This window comes from Lytechinus variegatus, chromosome 10 (assembly GCF_018143015.1).
Source record: "Lytechinus variegatus isolate NC3 chromosome 10, Lvar_3.0, whole genome shotgun sequence".
NCBI classification, from domain to species: domain Eukaryota; kingdom Metazoa; phylum Echinodermata; class Echinoidea; order Temnopleuroida; family Toxopneustidae; genus Lytechinus; species Lytechinus variegatus.
The window spans coordinates 6,058,961-6,078,911 of record NC_054749.1 but is presented as its reverse complement, the minus strand read 5'-3'; the positions used below and the strand labels follow the sequence as shown (position 1 = coordinate 6,078,911).

General features: G+C 37.1%; 2 protein-coding genes across 2 annotated transcripts in view; one reads left to right on the top strand and one right to left on the bottom strand.

Annotated features, from left to right (window-relative positions):
• Nucleotides 1-3,627: 3,627 nt before the first annotated feature.
• On the bottom strand, nt 3,628-13,382 carry LOC121422224 (transmembrane protein 180-like). Its single transcript, XM_041617134.1, has 5 exons — nt 13,239-13,382; nt 9,107-10,030; nt 6,406-6,560; nt 5,374-5,457; nt 3,628-4,922 (listed from the first exon to the last, which is right to left on the bottom strand). The coding sequence occupies exons 1-5, from the start codon at nt 13,380-13,382 to the stop codon at nt 4,643-4,645; spliced, it is 1,587 nt and encodes a 528-aa protein (XP_041473068.1). The 3' UTR covers nt 3,628-4,642.
• LOC121422225 (nucleolar protein 11-like) overlaps nt 13,377-19,951 on the top strand; it is an 18,694-nt gene continuing 12,119 nt past the window's right edge. Inside the window, exons 1-6 of the mRNA XM_041617136.1 lie at nt 13,377-13,538; nt 14,974-15,087; nt 15,582-15,863; nt 17,773-17,941; nt 18,489-18,604; nt 19,463-19,541. Of these exons, the coding sequence (XP_041473070.1) occupies nt 13,377-13,538; nt 14,974-15,087; nt 15,582-15,863; nt 17,773-17,941; nt 18,489-18,604; nt 19,463-19,541 (922 nt within the window). The remainder of the gene's footprint in view (nt 13,539-14,973; nt 15,088-15,581; nt 15,864-17,772; nt 17,942-18,488; nt 18,605-19,462; nt 19,542-19,951) is intronic.

The following is a 19,951-nucleotide window of genomic DNA, read 5'->3' as shown; positions in this document are numbered from 1 at the left end:
AAGTCCTGGTGGTCTCCGCTTGTCAAAGTCATTTCTGTAAGCTTGAACAAGCCTGAACTGGAAAGCGGTTTTGTGACATACGGCATTTGTGCCCGAACCACCTCAGGCGTATTGTTTGTAGCTTCCTTACGTATTGTGTTTGTGATATCTCCTCCTGATGTCCGCATATATATATCTATATATATATATACATATATACATACATATATATGGCATGAGGGTAGGAACATAGCATTAGAAATCCATGGTCTGGGGAGGGAGGGGGTACTTCAGCACCCCCAAGGTTTTTCAGGGGGCGCTGCATATGTAATTTACCATAGGCAGCACTCCCGGAATATCAGATTGCCAAGCAAAAAACAAAAATTTGCTCCCAAATTAAAGAAAATTGGGGGCAATAACCATTTTTGGGGTCAAATTTTTCTGATGACCATCTCCTGAACACCCCCCCCCCCATTTACAAATCGTTCCCATGGCCATGCAAGTATCTAGATCCAATGACAGAGTGACAATCAAATGATATTGTAAGATTTATTGTAATATTCACTGCTTACAAAACAAATGAAGCCCTCCACATGAGGGGTCATTTAATTGAATAATCTGTAATTCATGCAACCCCCCAGCTGCACACTCCTAAGGCCTTGATGTAAGTTGTGTAATGCTGAGTTGTGTAAAACTAAAGACGTCACAATATCACAATCACCTCTCAAAAGTACCATGTCTTCCATTCAAACAAAGTGAGGGAAGAAATTAGATAATGATGCTAAAATTTAATTAATATAATAACTAATATAATTTTTTTTATCTTTTCAATCAGTCTATGCATGATTAACCAGTGACTAGAAAAGCTAGTTAAAAATAAACTAAATTCTCTTACAATTACAATCATTCTGGAACATGGAAAACTACCTTGTAGTGTCAGTAAGACATGTATGTAATCTAAAATCAAATGAAAATAGAAATATACATGAAGATGAATATTCAAATATCTTTTTGTAAGATATGAAATAGTTAAAAGTATTAATGTATGAAAGACTTTCAAAAGTAAAAGTTAATATTTCAGAATAGAATTTTTCAGAAAACATTACTTAACAGCACTGCATGCTGCGTCAATGAACATCAAGTAAGAGAAACATATCTACCATTCGAATACACTTGTAATTCCGAAGGTTCGTTATTCCGAAAGTTCGGATATTCCGAAGGTTCGTTATTCCGAAGATTCGTATTTCCGAAGGTTCGTAATTCCGAAGGTTCGTTAGTCCGAAAACTAATGATTAACGAACCTTTTTCGTTTTCGGGCTAACGAACCTTATTCCGTTTTCGGATTAACGAACCTTCGGAACAACGAACCTTATTTATTTTTCGGATTGAAAAACTTTCGGAACATCGAACCTTATTTCGTTTTCGGATTATCGAAACCTTCGGAATAACGCCACAAATGTTCGGATCAACGAACCCTTTTACGTTTTCGGATTAACGAACATCGAGGCATAGGCAATTTACGTGTTTCGGAATAAAGAATCTTCTGAATTACGAAGTGTAACCCTACCTATAAAACTATAAAACTATACTAGTAATTTCAGCATTTCAAACAGATCATAGTATACTTACATGTTTTTGTTTTTTGTTCAGCTTAACAAATATCAATATCAAGAAATGATTAACAGCCAAGAAGCCATGAAACCTCAAGGAGAAAGTAAAAGATAATCTGGATATGCAACATTATCAAAACAAAATCTGAAAAATACACCCATTCACTTGGTCTACACGAAAGTTGGTCTAATGTACTCCTCAAAAACCAATACCAAATTAACTGAATCAATTGGCCCATATTCTGAAGTCAGGTTTATCTCAGACCATGGTCCAACTGCTCAAATTATGGGAGCCAAAAATTCTGTTTATATTGTATATCTCTTATTTTTACTTATTTGTTTCCTATTGCTTTCACAATGAAGGAAAATACTTTGGTTATCATTCCCAGACAATCATGAATAATTTGAGTGTCAAACGAGGTAATAAATTGGATGTGTACTGTTAAGGATTTGTGCCACAACTGGCTCTCCATAGTTAAACCGCAACCTCAAACCAGGTTTGATTTAAATTTGCGTTCAGAATACAGGCCATTTAGTCTACTTTCAATTTCTGTTAGGTCTACATGCCACTTAGTACAAATTAATGCCCAAATCATCTTAATTTTCACTTAATCTATTTTAATATTATTGTGCGTTTTGTCAAAATAAGTATTTAGTTCAACAGTTCATCCAATCAAGTGGTGGTAAACCAAGTCAATATTGAGCAAAATCCGACTTTGTTTACTTATATTTGTGCACTTTGTTAAAATAAAAATTAAGTTCAAATACAGTTTGAAAATTTAGACCTCAGTCACATTTCCTCTACGGCCGCCATAGGGCCAGTCGAAAACTGCTGTTTCAACATGTTTTTTGTACTTGCTACATATAGGTGGTTTAAATAAAATATGAATAAAACGACTCTTTTTGACCCGCCGGTATGGCCGCCAAAGGGAAAAAATGTGACTGAGCTATTTAAGCTCACAAAATGGCCCAGGTAAGTTGAGAATAGGTCTACATGGGTAAACTTGTATAAGACCTTCAATAAATCAAATATTCGTCTAAGTCAAGGCATTTTCAAGACCTACTGTACATGTAGGTCCCGTCTTACACAGAGTTACGACTGATCCGATCAACCTCAATTCTACGCAAATCCATCATCGTCATATTTTCATCAAGATATTTGAACGATGTTCTCTGTAAACAAAGAGAAGCACACTGGATTTTCAAGAAAGCAATGAATAAATGAATATACATCATAATTACAAAATATTTTGAAGAAACAAGCATAATATATGTTCATGTTGCTGGCTTTCCGTAGCCGTGGTTGACTGGATCAATCGCAACTCTTTGTAAGATGGGGCCCAGGTCGTAGCTAAAGCCTGTGTTACACTATGCGATCCGGTGCGACACAATTTTTCAAGAAATCGCATTTTGCATTAAATATGAGAGTTCCACAAAGTAAAATTGTTTTATTTAAAGTTTGGCATATTGCTAGGAAAACTAAAATCATATTTTTACTTCGCGGCAAGCCCTATAGATGGAGAACAGTCCAAATAAGCTTCAAGTCGCAGCTGATGATGATGTCATTACGATTTGGAATTGAATTTGTTTTTATTCATTCAGCGAGGCTCTAACTGGACTGACTTTTGATTTCAGTAGTCCTACAACTATTATGAACTCTGATCCGTAATATTCTATTAGTTGGAATATCAAAATCAAATTTAATCACAATTAATTTGAAATTCGTATCACAATTAATTGCATAGTGTGAGACGGGCTTTAGTGACAGATCATGGTACTGATTTTTACGATTGATCATACACAATGGTCAATGCAATAAATAATAAATACGATCAATCTCTGGGATTTATAATACAGGGCCCAGATGAATGTAACATAAAAAGATCCAATTGATATTTAGTCGATTGAAACTCCTTGTACATGGTTTCCACGGAACTACAGTTACGCTTTAATGTACAATCAATTTTAACTTTTAATAATAACATTAATAATAACAGCTTGATTTTAATAGCACTTTTTGCCTGAGGATACAAAGCGCTACTATAATAAACCCAGCTTTAGCTCGAGCTACCATCAACGGCGCTCAGTGCATTCAAGGAATAAATCCTCCCGGGTACCAATTCACTTCACCAGGGTTGAGTGCAGCACAATGTGGATATATTCCTTGCTGAAGGAAACCACGCCATGGCTAAGATTTGAAAGCATTGCCCTCTGTTTGGAAGGCAAGAGTCAGAACCACTAGACGATACACCCACAAAAATAATAGATGATTTTAATGAACGGAATAGATTTCAAGGTAATCAAACCTCATCCTCAGCCTGAAAATTATAAACAGTCGTTTGTATCAATACACTTTAAATATCAGGTACACTTAAAAGATGCAGAACTATAAGATCTTAATTTAACTTCATTCTTCATATTTACCCGATACCCGATGTCTTCAAGTTAACATTGCATCATTCTTTTGGAAATTGTATCAGTTATGTCACAGGCCCCATAGCATGCAAAAAGGTGTAATATACACTTTCAAAGTTGAATCTCTTTTCCCAAGTTCAACAGAACAGAACTCCCAGGAGATTCAATGCAAATGGCAAACTTTATCTAGAAGATGGAATGTTCATATTCTACCATAGATATGTTGACAACACCCCTGAGCATATTTCTGTTGTTACAGACAAATTATGCAATGGCAAACTTTATCAACAAAGAAATGGTGTTGCTATGAGTTCACCATTAGGTCCTTTACAGGCACATATTATCCTAACAGAATAAAAAAAACTTCAATATACAGATGGAATGTTCAAATTCTACCGTAGACATGTAAGGAGATTCAAATTGGGGCGAAATTACCTGTACACGACGCAAGCACCCCTGATTTGTCTGTGGGTGCGACATACACCATACACAACACCTCTGGAAATCAGGTTTGTGTGCTCAAAAGTAGAAATTTGACTGAAATCCACTTCATTTTGGAGCAAAAACCTTGTCATTTTTTCTTCATAACTAGCATCCCCTCTACAATAATCGTTCCCGGGGCTCGGACGTAAGCTGAACTATGTTTCGACATGCTTGGCAACAGTAATATGACTACTACGGATGGTGTAATTTCTCCATACAAGGAGTTGTAGTGACCCGATGATGATGGGTATGAAACAAGCCAGCATAAACATGGTTCCTTTGAGCTCGGTGGTGTGTTGGAGTGAAAGCTTCTCATCCTGTAGTTCTTGGTAACCATAGCGATTGAGGATGTTTACTACCATCATAGGGGCTAGGGAGGAAGCTGGCTTCGTGAAGAGGGCATTGTAGCCGAAGACGCTTGATGACAAAGGACTCCTAGTTACACAAATAAGAGAGTGAAGCAATCAATCAATAAATGAATTAATCAACCTGGGGGGGGTTCACAAAGGGAGCAGTGCTTAAATGCTAACACACACAATCTGTAATGTGCAATCTTATTTATCAATGCACAGTAGCGTGCTTCCTAACATGATTTGATCAATGTGGTGATACCTTAAATGTTCTTAAACCCTGGCCGAGTCAGATCAAAAGATGCTAAAAGATGGGAGTTGCTGAAGGGACAGAGCAAAGTCAACCTGGCGCTGCACAGTGGCTGCAGGGTCCACGATCAATTGGGCAAAATTAATTTTGGAGTATTGCTATTTCAGATATCTATTTCAAATAATAAAATATGAATTTTTATTTTCATTTCCATATTTCCTTAAAACTTAAGAAACTAAGTAAATCTAAATCCATATAAATACAAAAAGTAAATCTAAGTCCTTACGATCTCTCGTTTCTTAGTTGATCCTCGTCAATGATGTCAGAAAGACAAAGATTGAAGAATGAGAATATTGCATCAGGAAGGCTCCTGTCGGAATGAATTGAACATAGAAAAAAAATGCTGTTATTTGTTCAAGCTAAGTTGGATATTTTTGAAAGGAAATGGTTAGAAGCAATCCGGCGGTGATGATCATATAGATAACGTTAAGATATGTAGGATGAATAATAATTATTATTGTTTTTTGGGTTGCCACGGAGTCAAGCTTAGCTTATAAGTTATAGTGGCAACCCCTGCAACCTTCTAAAAAATAGAAAATGCAATTTTGTTCAATGTTTTGCTTGTCAGTTATAGGTATATTACTATTGTATTTTCTTTGTTAATGTGTTTATGAAAAAGTGTTGCAGAAACCAATAAATGAAAATGAAATATGCCAGAATGCTAAAAGTTTAACTAAAATTTCTGAAAACTTGTGTGGCAGATATCATCTATTTTATGATTTTCATATCATTAAACTACCGGTAATTCAAATCATTAATCATCAAATATAATCTGCTAATCGTGATTGTGGACACTGTGTGATTCAGAAATAAGGAAACCAAAATTAGAGGTCTTTCCCTTTATGTATGAAATCAGTGAAAAATGGTAGCTTGCTTCTTGAAGATTTATACTTCATTTAACGTGAGTGTTGTTAACTCGGTTGAGACTGAAGGATTTTGCTAAAACGTACATTTTCCATAGACTCAAGCCTGCATATATGCATACTCAGTCTCCCATGGGTTGAAATATTATGCAAAAATGTTCATGTAGGTTCACTTGGCATGCTTAATTAGAATAGTGGACACAATTTACAACAATTGAAAATCTAACCACTTTTTCATATCTGAAAATCTGTTTTGTTTAATCTTTATCTACATGAACATTCTGCTTGGAACATATTATTTGTGAAAAAGATACTATGCCAACTAAGATATATTGCAACAAAATGCATGTTATATCTTCTATTAAAATGAAAATATAATATTACTTCTAATTTACCTGTCCATTATAAAGAAGAAAACCATGATGTGTGTATGCTGCGCTCCTATCAGGAACATGAGGATTGCTGAACAGATCTTGAAGTAGAATGACCAGACGATGATCCGGTAATAACCACACCGTGTGACAAAAATGCTCAGCAATAAGACTAAGAACTGAAGAAAACAAAGAGCAATTACAAAAATATGGTTCAAAATATGCAGTTCATCATTGGTAGCCAGTTACAAGACAAAAACTGAGCTACCAACTGTCCAACAATCTTGTTGACTGTACATTAAAAAAAAATTTAAATTTCCAGAGGTGTCTTTTTACGACCAACTGCCTAGATCTACAACAATGAACAAGCTTTTAAGATGGGGATTTTCCACTTTTTTCCAGGGCTCTTTTGGGCATTTTGGGGGCCAAATAGGCTCCAGCCCGAGGCCTCGAAATAGGATTTTTGGGGGGCAAGGCCACTTTTTTGAGGGGCACTTTTTCACTGAGGCCAGGCAGCAGAGGGCATCAAGGCCATACAGAGGGGCACCAAGGCCACTTTTTAAGGGGCATGTAATAAATTATTTGTAGGTGTTACAGTTTTCGCGGCGTGGGGGGCTTTCCATAGTCGATGTTATACATCAGATTCATTACCAAATTATTTACCTAAGAAAAAATGAACTTTAATAGTCTGACAACACTCACTGTATAAGGTTTTAAAAGAAAGTTTCATTATTCTTCAGAATCACTTCAGGACAGGATAACACATCATTGCATTGCTTTGAGTCTTGAATTTGACATCCAACATGTAACATGTACGTATTAATAAATCAAGTAGAAGTACCTCTGGTAGAAGTAAATTAATTTCATCTAATTCTTTATCCAAATTACCTCATGGCATGCCAAGTAATTATGAAACACTCCCATTCAAAGTACTGTACTTACGCATCGTGCGTGCTCGCCAGGACAGTACAGCGCGCGACATTTGTGTAGTACACATACGGAGCTCGCGCTCGTCCATTCTTATGCTGCAGCTTACATAGCATATATGTAAAGCGCGCTAGGGGCCGGCCGGCCAGCTGTGTATAGCTAGCTCATCGTTCGGCGCGGCTTCGGACTAGACTGCATACATGCACTGGACGTCGCTGGTAAAGCTAAGGTATTGAATACTTTTTGAGATCGGAGAAAAGTTTTCCTAGCTCAGAAAAAAAGGTGCAGACTTTCAAAAGGGGCACATTATATATCAGAAAAAGGGCACATTTATGAGAAAAAGGGCACCACGGCCATATAAAAAAGGGCACATTTTTAGTGGTCGTAACTTTTAGCAAAAAGAAGAAGGGCATGACGGCCAGTAATGGGGACATCGACGGCCATGGCCGTCGATGGCCGTCGATTATTTCGAGGCCTGCAGCCCCCATCTATTTTTTCATCCCAGTTACAAATACATGTATGCTAGTCTTATGCACATGAAACTTTTGAGATAACTACATTATTAATAATACTAGAACAAATAATTATATTTGTACATGGAAATTGAAATGCAAGGCCAGGGGGAAAGTACATACATGTACTTGTTTTGCTATTTGGTAACATAAATTATTGCCGTCCGAATGTATCAAGCAGTGATTTGTTGTGTTATCAACAAGTGGGCCGACTTGTAGGCTATATTAAAAGACTATGTTACCAAGGATGTTGCATGATGGGCTTAGCGACCTGACAAAATTGGAGTTGTTGAGGATTTCAGGTGGTGCTTATTTGTATAATTTGCTTTAAAGGGCCCAGCAACTGACAATTCATGGGAAAATTGAAACAATACGAAATTTGCAAAAGGCCAATTGACTTGCATAATATAATCCATCCGTCATGAGCACCCTTCGGACTAATGCGATAAAAGTTCGGACAGCACGAATTTGAACGAACTCGTGATACTTCGGATCACAGTTCCATTTTCCAACAATCCCAATTCCTAGACACATAGCAGGTCTCTTGATTGCTAACCCAAAATAAATAAACACTGTGAAGGTACATGTTTCAACGTGAAAACATGCAGTTTTTTCTGGTTGGTTAGTATACTAGCTATTGCTCGCCTGCAGACCTCCCAGACATGCCGGCGTCTATTTCATAACACCCTCAGGCATGCAGCCGAGTGAAAGACTTGAATCCCTTCTCTGTTCCGAGATAAGCCTTGATTTTTACATGATTTGTCAATAAAAGGTCGCTTTAAAGGACTAGCCCACCCCAACAAAAAGTTGAGAGAAGAAAAAATCACACTAACATAATGCAAAATTAGATGTAAAAATATACAATCTAAAACAGCTTTGCAGATAATTCTACAAAACAGTTATATGCATATATCCCAGTTGGTATGTATACAATGAGAAAAACAATGATATCAGCCCCTCACTATCTTTTTTTATTTCATATAAATATGAAATATCATAATTTGGTCTTCATATGTGTTTCAAGTTCCAGTTCCTTCTTGAATAGGTGGGATCAGCAAAATTTTGAATACCCTGCAAATGACATACAGAGAAATAGTGACTTTTTAACATCATCAACTGTTTTCATTTATATATCACCTGCAGTGTGTGTATTGTACAACTGTTGTGTGAAAATAAGAAGTGAAACTGTAAAATGTCAATTTTCATATTTAAATTATTGTCAGGCTTGTTTGAATCAACTTTTTGTTGGGGTGGTGGACCTGCCCTTTTAACGAGCAGGATCTTACCTGAGGAAGGATAAAGGTGGTACCAAACAAAGCTTTCCTGATGAACTGAGACAGGTCCGTCTCTGGAATGAGTTGGGCGACAAAAACGGCCAGGAAGTTGGCTCCATAATCCATGTGAAATATCTGACAAAAGTTGATGAATACAAATATCAAGAAGTTCCTGTTGAAGATGATCTGTTTGGCCTGGCTGTATGATAGTGAGAGAGAGCCATCTTGCGAAGTGGGGCTCAAGGATTTCTTCTCCATGCTCAGATGTCCAGAAGCCCCCAGACCCGATGGCTGAAGTTCAAACCGTGTCCTCACGTTGCGCCCTGTGTAATGCATTGCAGCCCAACTGAGGAAGGCTACAAAGACACACCAGAGCTGGAATGCATGGAAGTTGTTCAAGTTGTCAGATACAAACTGGCTAAAGAGAACAGACGTTGAGCCCACGATGGAAGCCACTTGGCCGTACCTGGTCAATCTCACCCGGTCCTCGTGTCGGGTGGATATCTCGGCGAAAAGGGCACAGTGCGACAAGAGCACGAAGGTGAACAACGCATCGTAGCAGCACAGTGAGACTGTGAGATGGACTCCAATTATCCATTCATTGGCTTCGTAGGTCTTCCAAGGAAACCACGGCAGGAGAAAGCAGACGACAAACAGCGGCGCTCCGTACATGATGGCATGACGTCGGGAGCGGAATGCCTTGATGTTGGAGTTGTCTTGCCAGTATGCAAACAATGGATCATTCACAGCGTTCCATATCATGTAGACCACCTGCGCCACGTGGAACCATGACTCCGATATGTGGTAGTAATCGGTGAAAAGTCTTACATAGTAGAACCGGAAGATAGAGTTCATCAACACAGCGGCCAGGGAGGTCATGGAGTACGCAAACGCATTCCTATCAACCCAGTTCCTCATCCTGAATGGTACTCCAGTCTACAGATTAAAAACAAACAGAAATATGTTAATAAATCTGCAATTAAAGTTGACTCTATGGCCGTTAATATTCTGAAGTCCGGTTTTACTAGGCCACGGACTCTAAGCTCTGTTAAAGTTATTGGAAGCCAAATATTTTAAAGTACTGGCATTACCAGTTTTGTAAATTAGTGGTATACTCCGAGAGAACATGAAACCATTGCAGTTGTTGCAGTAAATCACATGTACTTGTATTTTCAGTATAAAACAATGTAAAACTAATTAGTACCACCACTTTTCCCTGACTGGAAGAGTAAAATAATTTTCCCATATGGGCTGGGAACCCTGACTACATCTCCTATCTTTACTTGGCTCTTATACCATTTTTGAATGATCAAGAAAACTATTTCAGTAATTACTCTCAGTCAGTGCGAGTGTCAAATCCAATGAACTGAAAAACTGAACCTGTCCCTGTTAGTGTAGATACCTGTCGCACTTAGCTATCCATAAACCACAAATTAGGCAGTAAAAAGTGGGTGTTTGAATGTTTTGTCAGCAAAAAGAAAATGACATATGTCAGATTCTTTTTTTAACAAGATTGACATTTATTTTAGCAAAATTAATTTCGAAATAACTACGAACTGGTATCATACGGACATTAAAGTTTGTGTTTGGGTAACTGGGTATTGTACAAAGAGCTAGTAGTACCATACACACCAAACAATATGAGCCTAGGTTAAGTTCAACTGAAGTCATCGTGTTTACGAGGACTGCAGAAGGGCAAGATGAAAATATGTCACCGAGACATCGACCTTTGGACCTCAAAATTAATAGGCTTCCTGGGATCCATGCTAGTATCATAGGCCTACACACCAAATCTTAAGTCAAACTGAAGTTATCATGTTTACAAGGAAAAGTTAACAGACAGACGGACGGACATCGAGCTTGATACCATACGTCCCATCTTGGACAGGCGTATTAACATAAAGACTGATATTAAAAAAATCCAAGTCAAAATGGTGGGAAAATATTGAATTCCAGGAATAGGCCTGCGAAGCAACGGCCTGAAAACCAACCCCTCATTACCCCCCCCCCTGAATTTGACCGAATGAAGGTGATTGGTTGCTGCATGGGTGCAGAGAAATGATAATAGAGCACCATTTTTTTTTGTTGCATGTTTTTTTTTTTATCTGAAAAATGACTATTTTTTCATTAAAAATCATAACCATATCAATATATTAAATCTCTGTCAAATTACCCACCCAAGGGTTTATAACCATCCTGCCTGTTTGCTGGGAATCTACAGGTAGGACTATGGTACACCAATGCTGTACACAGCACACCATTATTAAAATATCACTTTTGTGACCAAAAATACTAATTTCCTTACAGTTGCAATTTATTTTTCATTAGTAACTTGGGGGTATTTTTTGTATTCACCAGAGTGCTCGAAAACTTGAATTTTGGGTATAGTTTTGTGTACGCCCTCTTTTGGTGGACACTAATAATATGGCTAGACAATCGTAGATTTTCAATCTCTATAATTAAGAAAAAATTAATTTAAAGAATCAAATTTACTTAAGAGCCAAGTTATATGATGAATAGCTGTAATGGAACCTGGCAGTATAATAAAAAATCAAGCATTTGTCCCAAAGAAAAAGAGAAAATTAGCCAAACATTGCTAATCTTATTTCACCACACATGACACAGGGAGGAGTACTAAGACTAGAGAACAAGGTTTATATCATAACCTTGTTCATTGATGAATGAGTGCAAATTACCATGACATTTTTTAGATTACGCTTACAGTTACACTTTAACATCTCAGGAAATTATCAAATAGGCCTAGAAATTATCAACTGAAATGTTTGTGAATCTAAATCTACAGAAATTACAAATGGTCATGCCATGGCTTACAGCATTAGCATGGGCCAAAAATATGCCCCCCCCCGGCCGGCCCTGCATCATGCACCTCATTTATTTCCAATCCCAGTGACAGTGTATAGTCACGTATTGTATTACCGGACACTATCATATTTCCGGACGCGCATATTACTGCACAAATCAATTTCATACCGTAAGACTTCCGCAGTTCAATTTCACAGATCAATTCAAAGAACAAGTTTGCAAAAAACAAGGCGAAAAAATCCAACTTGTACCTTATTTTTCTCTAAAATGACAGAAAATGCTTGAAATATCATATAACATAGTTTTGCATTAATGATCCCGATTGATCTATTTTCTGATGGCAATAGGGACCTAATTTCGGGCCTGATTCGCCGAATTTCAATCTCGTCCGCTCCATCGATCAGATCGTCGACAGCTAGTTCTCAAGGTATGTACTCCGGCCGTCCGTGCGCGAGGTAGATAGAGAGCCGTCAACGATCATCTGTGCATCGATACAACTTGACTGAGGGTCACGATATGAACGAGCATTAATACTGGAAAGTGCCATATCGAACACGCAATCAAATTTTTTTTTTCAAAAATTAAATTCGTTAGCAAACACCAATTTATTACAAAGATCTGCTCAAAATTGATATAAGAAAGCAAACAAAACTTAGAATTTACTCATGAGATGATATATCATGAAAAAAATCACACCAACTCTTTCTTACATCTTAAAATCAAGAATATTTTTAGTTTTACCCGTCCGGCGCGCGTCCGGAATTATGATTGTAATTTGTCATGCACAAAAATAATTGTTTTTTGCGGAGCTGAGGGGTATGCGGCAAGTGCGGTGCAAAGAAAACAGTTGGAAAATATGAAATATTTTCATTATATTCATAAGTTTCAGAATATTTGGAATAGCAAGGTATAATTTTTCTTCATTGTATTTCCTCTAGTCTAGTTGTCATTTTTAAAAGCACTGAAATAAAGGTGTCCGGCAATAGGATACACTGCCATATATTGTCATGACCACCTGCAGCTGCAAGGCCCAACTTCCTACATTATGATAAGTGAGAGATCGAGTAACTGAGATAAATAGATGCAGAAAACTTCAAACCTTAACCTTATATCATGGAATCGTGTTATTTCTAATGGCAATTGCATGCTTAAGAAATCGCACGCGCTCATGCTCGGCTGTGCCTGTGACATGGAAAACCGACTCCCCTCTTATTTCTACTTCTAGAGTGACATGACAGCCAAAATCTGGCCGGCCTTTTTTTGGCTTTAGTATTCGGGTAGTTACGACAGGCCACTGGGCCAGGGGTGACATTATACTTACAAAACCAAAAACTCGGTCGAAAAACGGAGAAACTTCGTGGCGAAGAAACGTCGCCACCACCAAAACACACTGAGTCACGTGATATAATTGTGTACAAAGTGATCGACCACGTGTGAGAATACCGGTAGGCCTAGATGCATGCATGGAACTCGGACAGTACTCGGGAACAGAATGGTGCACATTGCCGCAGGAATACCTCTTCTTAGCGTCATTGACGGAACTGAAATACTGGGTGTTATTCAGAAAAATACAACTGACACATTTTTATTGACATCAGATAGATCAATAACTATATTTAAGGTAGAGAAAAAACACTTCGTAATTTTGTTGAAATTATGAACACTTGGCTACTGCGTAGTGTAGTCCCGTGTGTACATGTGTATGTATTTCTGTGACCTAGCTAACAGGTGCTCCAATTTTTATATTTGCATCAAATGTGTTCATGTTCAGGATGCTTGGGACATACATGTATTATCCTTGGGTAATACCTAATGTACATGTAACCCTATGTGATGGGATGAAACTTTCATCTTGGGGCAATTGCCAATAGGTCAAATATAGACAGCTGGCAGCCTGCAGCCGTCTGTTTTGAGTTTTTTAATTTTTTTAAAATTTCTCCTCATACACAGACAGTTCGCTATCGTACAGCCACCATTTGGAGGTTAACAATGCAAAATCCCCGTGACGGTGCTCATCATTTTTTTTTTATTTCATAAAAATATATAGAAAGAACTACCAAAATAAAGATTCGTTTTAGCCTGAAATGCACCAAAACGGGGAAAAATGAACTTAAAAGGGGGAAAAACAGTGGCTTACTTCGGCTGTTGCGCAACTTCACTTCCCTATTTTATCCAAACTTAATACATAAACATATGGCCTTTGAGTCTTTATATCTGCATGATCTGCATCAATTGTATTCGTATTACTTGGTACAAATGGTCTTTTGGTAATACATGTAGATGTACCGGTTACACTTCGTAATTCTGAAGGTTCTTCATTCCGAAGGTTCGTCATTCCGAAACACATAAATTGCCTATACCTCGATGTTCGTTAATCCAAAAACGTAAAAGGGTTTGTTAATCCGAACATTTGTGGCTTTATTCTGAAGGTTCAATAATCCGAAAATGAAATAAGGTTCGATGTTCCGAAGGTTTGTTAATCCGAAAACGAAATAAGGTTTGTTGCTCTGAATGTTCGTTAATCTGAAAACGAAATAAGGTTTGTTGTTCGGAATTAGACAGCTGAAAAATTTGTTTGGAAGAGTTTTTTTCCTTTTGTGTTACTCCTACACAGATGGCTAGCCATCTCACACAAAGTAGAGGGACCAATATCCCAAGGCTCAATGTATTATTTCCAGTAAAAACAGGATTCTAACCTTACTACATCAAGTTACATTTTATTTTTCATGAATTTATAAATTTATTTACTTCATAGCATCAAGCTAAGGTGGTGTTGCTGATTACTTGATTAGTTTCAACCATTCATAGACCAACATATGAATGATAATGTAGTGTCAGTACTATTAACAATGAAAATCAATTATTAATGTGAGGGCATTGACCCCCTGTACAGAGAAACATCTTGAACAGTTTAAAGGAGGTGTAGTATAGTACCAGCAGAAAACAACCAATAAAACAGGTGGGGACAGAAGCTATGGCAAAGGTTGTGCACTAGAATCAAGAATCCATCTCGTTTATTATAACAATTAATTCTTGTGTATTTTCATTTATCATAGCCTCAAGATCCAAAGCCTGTTCAGAGCTGGGTCAACAAACCTAGCGCTCATTTCACATGCTCTTCTGTCTACTTGCCAGAGAAAGATGAGTTTCTTGCTGTCGTCAATAATAAGGTAATCTCATTTTAACTTTGATAGTTCATTTTAAACTTTAATGAATAGACCACAAAGTCCCCATTTTTCCATTTTCTAAAATTAAAATATTATTTTGTTCAGGTAATGAACTCCAAATCCCTTTTCCGTGGAATACATTCTGATTGCATGCCTGTGATGATGTGCAGCTCTTTGGTGATTTTTTTTTCTTGTTGGAGCACAACAAACCTTAAAAAAATCATTTTGATAGCAATTGATATCATCCCTTTATTCTTATTAATATTTGTGATGTAAATACCCATTGATTTGAATTTGGTTTTCCTTTTTATTATTGTAAGATTTTTTGGTAACTGAATTTGTTATAGAAAAAACAAGAGATGGAAAAATAATTATAAATCAAATCATTTTTAAAATTTAATCATTCCCACAAGAGTTGCATCTTCAAATCCTTTTTGAACAACTTTTATTTTTCAGTTATGATTCTTTCCATTGATTTCTTTCATGTTTTACTTCAGCAACTGTACAAGTGGTCATCCGAGAATGCCACTCCTTTCAAGGGAAAACCTAAGACACTGAAGAGTTCTGTATCCAGGGTCTTCAGCATCGAAGAAGGGGGCGTCCTGCTTCTAATGAGCAATGGTTCCGTGAGATTGTTAGATGATGTCTTTGGTGGGAGCAGGGAAGTCGGTGAAGGCTGCGTGGAGAGAGACGAAGAGATCAGAGATGCATGGATGTGGAGACAAGGAGTCGATGAGGATGCAGTACTGTACATTGTATGTCTGGCGCAGAATTCACTGGTAAGTTGATTGTTCTTATCGATACCTTGGAAAAGATATAAGTGATCTCGGGGAAATTTTGATAATAATGATAATAATAGCTGGATTTATAAAGCGCTTCTTGCCTGAGGATACAAAGTGCTGCTATTACCCCAGTTTTAGCTCGGCCTACTATTACCGGCGCTCATGCATGCAAGGAATGAATCCTGCGGTGTACCCATTTGCCTCACCTGGGTCGAGTGCAGCACAGTGTTGATAAATTTCTTGCTTAAGGAAAAGACGCCATGGATAGGATTCAAAGCCACGACTCTCTGTTTGAAAGGCGAGAGTCGGAACCACTAGACCACGACGCGTCCCCGAAATGCTCAAAAGAGCCCAGTAGAATCCTCATTGCAATATTGATGCTTATCCAATATTGCAAGTTAAGGCCACTGTATTGTGTGAAATGTAGACCCCCTCCCACACACACACTCAAATAAAATGCTTGCTATTTCCTAAAGTAGAGACTGGAAAATGGTAGAGGAGATGACACTAGCATTTCTTTTTGTGTGTATACAATCTACCTTAAGAAGTGGAGACTCTAACTTTGCTTTATTTTAATGTTTAAAATGGGACTTTTTAATAATGCAAATGTAGAATTCATGCTTTCTTATCAAATCTCCAGCTGTTGAAACAGTATATGTACAAAAGAGCTAATTGTAGATAATCATAGTATTTGATCAATTCTACATGTACACTGTAGATTGCTTTCATTGATCAGGGAATATGCGTAGATGTAGGTGAACACTTCCCATAGTTTGACCATGGATTGAGATAATTATTTTTGATAATCTGATAATCTTAAAGTGTACTTGTCCATTTGTGCATGATTGGTTCAGTAAATGTGATCATGAGTATTTCCCAATTCTAAAGAGGAAGTTTCTGGAGGGCTACAATTTTTTTACCTTGGCACTTTTGTGTGAATTTAATAGATTTTTATGGGGGTGTGTGTGTGTATTTGAGTTTTGTCAGACATGTATCAATCAGATATGATTATTTACATCTGGGACCGACCTTTAACGTCACCATCCAAAAGACATGACCAGGGCTCGAACCTCAAACCTCTGCATCAATTTGTAACTTCCCCACATAGCTTGGATTACAGGCACACGCCACAATGCCCAGTTACCAGGTGGTGACGGTGGTCACAATTTGAACCCTCTTTTTTATCAGGTATTAATTGTGAAAGATCTAACAGCATGTAACAGTTAACAAGTAGGGCATTTGTCTTGCATTCATAAATTTTGGGGGGTGGGGATGTCATATTGACCCTTCCCACTCCTGTAGGTTAGGGTTGAACAAAATTAAAGAGTAGTACAGGTAACTCTGCCTAAGTTGAATCTCTTGGGACCACAAAAATCTGTTCGACTTAAGAGAAATTTGACTTACAAGAGGTAAATAACACAGGTTTACTATGATTTGTTCCAAGAAATTTCTTCGACTTAGGCAATTATTCGACTTAGACATGTTCGACTTAGGCAGAGTTGACTGTATTATGTCTGCCACAATGTGGCACTGTCTGAGGAAGACAATATTTGATGTGTCCAAGATCTTTTGGGGCAGTTCACCTACCCATTTCACATGAATAAAAGGCCTTAGAAAATTCTGGAAAAAATTGTATAATTGCTGAGAAAATTGCAAATCAAGCATGGGATTCGAGCTGAATGAAGGGTCCTTTTCCAAGTAATTATAATACAGTGTCCCACATGTTCCTGTTTGTGTTGGCAATCTAAATGTATGGTGTGTTAATTTTTTTTCAGCATAGCTTTTTATAATTTCACAAAGTTCACTTTATGCAACTATACCAGATCTAAATCCTAGATGGTATTAACCTTGGTTTTACAGACCATTGATGTTTGAAATCTCTATCACGATCCATCTTTCTGTACAGAACAAGAAGCACAATATTCTACTCATACCAGTTCGGCCAGGAGAAAAGCAAGACAAGCCAGCTGATGATGTTATCCGATTGCAATTTGATGGTATCACCAACGAAGAGTGCCCTCTGGAATGTGCGACATTTTTCTCTGATGAGACAAGCGCTGTACTCTATACTTTATGTGAGTATCATGACTGGAAGAAGTATTTGTATTGTATCCAGGGCCCCGTATTATAAATAGTTACGATTGATCTAATCAATCTCAACTATATGGAAATACACCAATGTCATAATTTTTTCTTCTCAAATTTTTTAAAATGTCCTTTGTGAACAAAGAGGAGCACACCAAATTTTCAAGAAAAATATAAATATATGACTGTACAACATATCTAGAAAATATTCTAAACAAACATGTATTTTAGATGTTGACATTGCTGGCTTTCCATGGTTATGGTTGATTGAATGAATCGTAACTCTTTGTAAGACTGGGCCCAGTTGTCAAGTACAGGGTCAGTATTCAATTAAGACTAAATATAGCATTTTACTTGGCTAAAAAAAATATTTATAAATACTTGTATTCAGATCTTTTGTAAAGGTGTAATCCAGACTGAAAATGGTATGAATGTTAGATGAATTAGAATCTGACTGACAGAACACTAAAAAAATTCAGGCAAATGACAATTTTGGATAAAAGTCCTGTTTATGAACTACTGCTTCATTATTTGCAGGGGAAGGAGGCCGGCTTTGCAGCTCATCAATCGCTGCATCCGATCTGAGACGATACAAGGACTCGCATATTCTACCATGTCATCACAGGTGTACAATTAATGGAAGTCCGGGGAAGGTAACTTAAATACGAAATGAAACGAAAAAAACAAAATAAGTTTGAAGAGGATTCTTGCCCACATTGCATTGAACTCACTGTCAGTGGTAAAGATAACTTTCATGCTGAAATTGCTCAATAGCTGATTAAAAGCGAGTATTCTGGGGAATTCATCATCAATGCCATAGCTACCTTTGTAGGTAGGTTTTATTGAATCGGGGGCGTAGGTCAACCTAGCTGGGAACATTTTTTTTCATAAATTTGGTCTTAAAGTTACACAAAATCTTATAAATTACTAGGACATGGCAATATTTGACCAAATTCTATGAGACGAAGTTGAGATATACTTGTAGCATGCTAGAGATAATCCACGAATTAGGGCCAATATTGCACAAGTAGCAGATGAGTGCAATTTTGTCCCTAATGACAGGACTGATCTGATATGAAATTAAGCCATCCAATAAGATGTAATACTGAAACCACTTCCCATGACAACAGCAATGCATTCAGTTTGAACAAAAAAAAATATAAGAAACAAAAATCACTTTGATCATTGGATTTCAATTTTCATACAGCTCTTTATGACTTTGAATAGTATTATTGCGCATTGAATTGCATTGCTTATTGTGCACTTTGTCCATATTTGCGCATTTGAGGTGGATAATGAATATCGTAACAATATTGCACTCTTTATTTTTCCATTGATACTGGGAATACGTTGGACAGAAATATGCTAACAATATTGCATGCCAGTTTATTTATGTAATACAAGGTTTTATTGCTTCAAGAAAGTGGCTTGTATGTGTGATGATGATTATTATTATCCATAGAAAAAAAAATTAGTTATATAAACAGTTGTGTCTGATGATTTGATCGCAGGTAAGGATAGCAGCCATCGATGACAGGCATGTAGCAGTAGCTGGGTCGCAGAGCACAACAGTAAAAGATAAATTAGAAGGTAATATCTCAAATGAAAGAGAACATGCAAGTCCAGTGATTGATTCATGGTCAGAGGCCTGTTTCATAAGACTTTATATAATAACAAATTTACAATAAAAGTTTACACTTACTGAAATAAGTCAATTTAACTGGCTGATAGTAGACATGTGATAGGAATTGTGCATGTGCTTTTAAAGTTGGTATATTGGACTTCATATTTGTTATATATATTTCAAGTTGAAAATGTGCTTCATAGCACACTGGAAGAACAAGAGGAGGGAGGAAAAGTTATTTGTCTTTCTTTCTTTTCATCTTTGTCTGTAATACATCTTTATTATCTTTCATTCTCTTTATTTTCTTCTATCTTCCATGCTCATATTTTAAACATTGTTTTAATGTATCTTCCTTTCTCTATTCTTCCTTTCCTTT

Bases quoted from the DNA above. Each gene is read 5' to 3' on its own strand.
- LOC121422224 (XM_041617134.1), bottom strand. From the start codon at position 13,382: ATGCATGCATCTAGGCCTACCGGTATTCTCACACGTGGTCGATCACTT. The intron at 10,031-13,238 runs GTAAGTATAATG...TTTAATCTGTAG, and splicing joins TCGACCGAGTTTTTGGTTTT to ACTGGAGTACCATTCAGGAT. The intron at 4,923-5,373 runs GTAAGGACTTAG...TTGTGTAACTAG, and splicing joins CAACTAAGAAACGAGAGATC to GAGTCCTTTGTCATCAAGCG.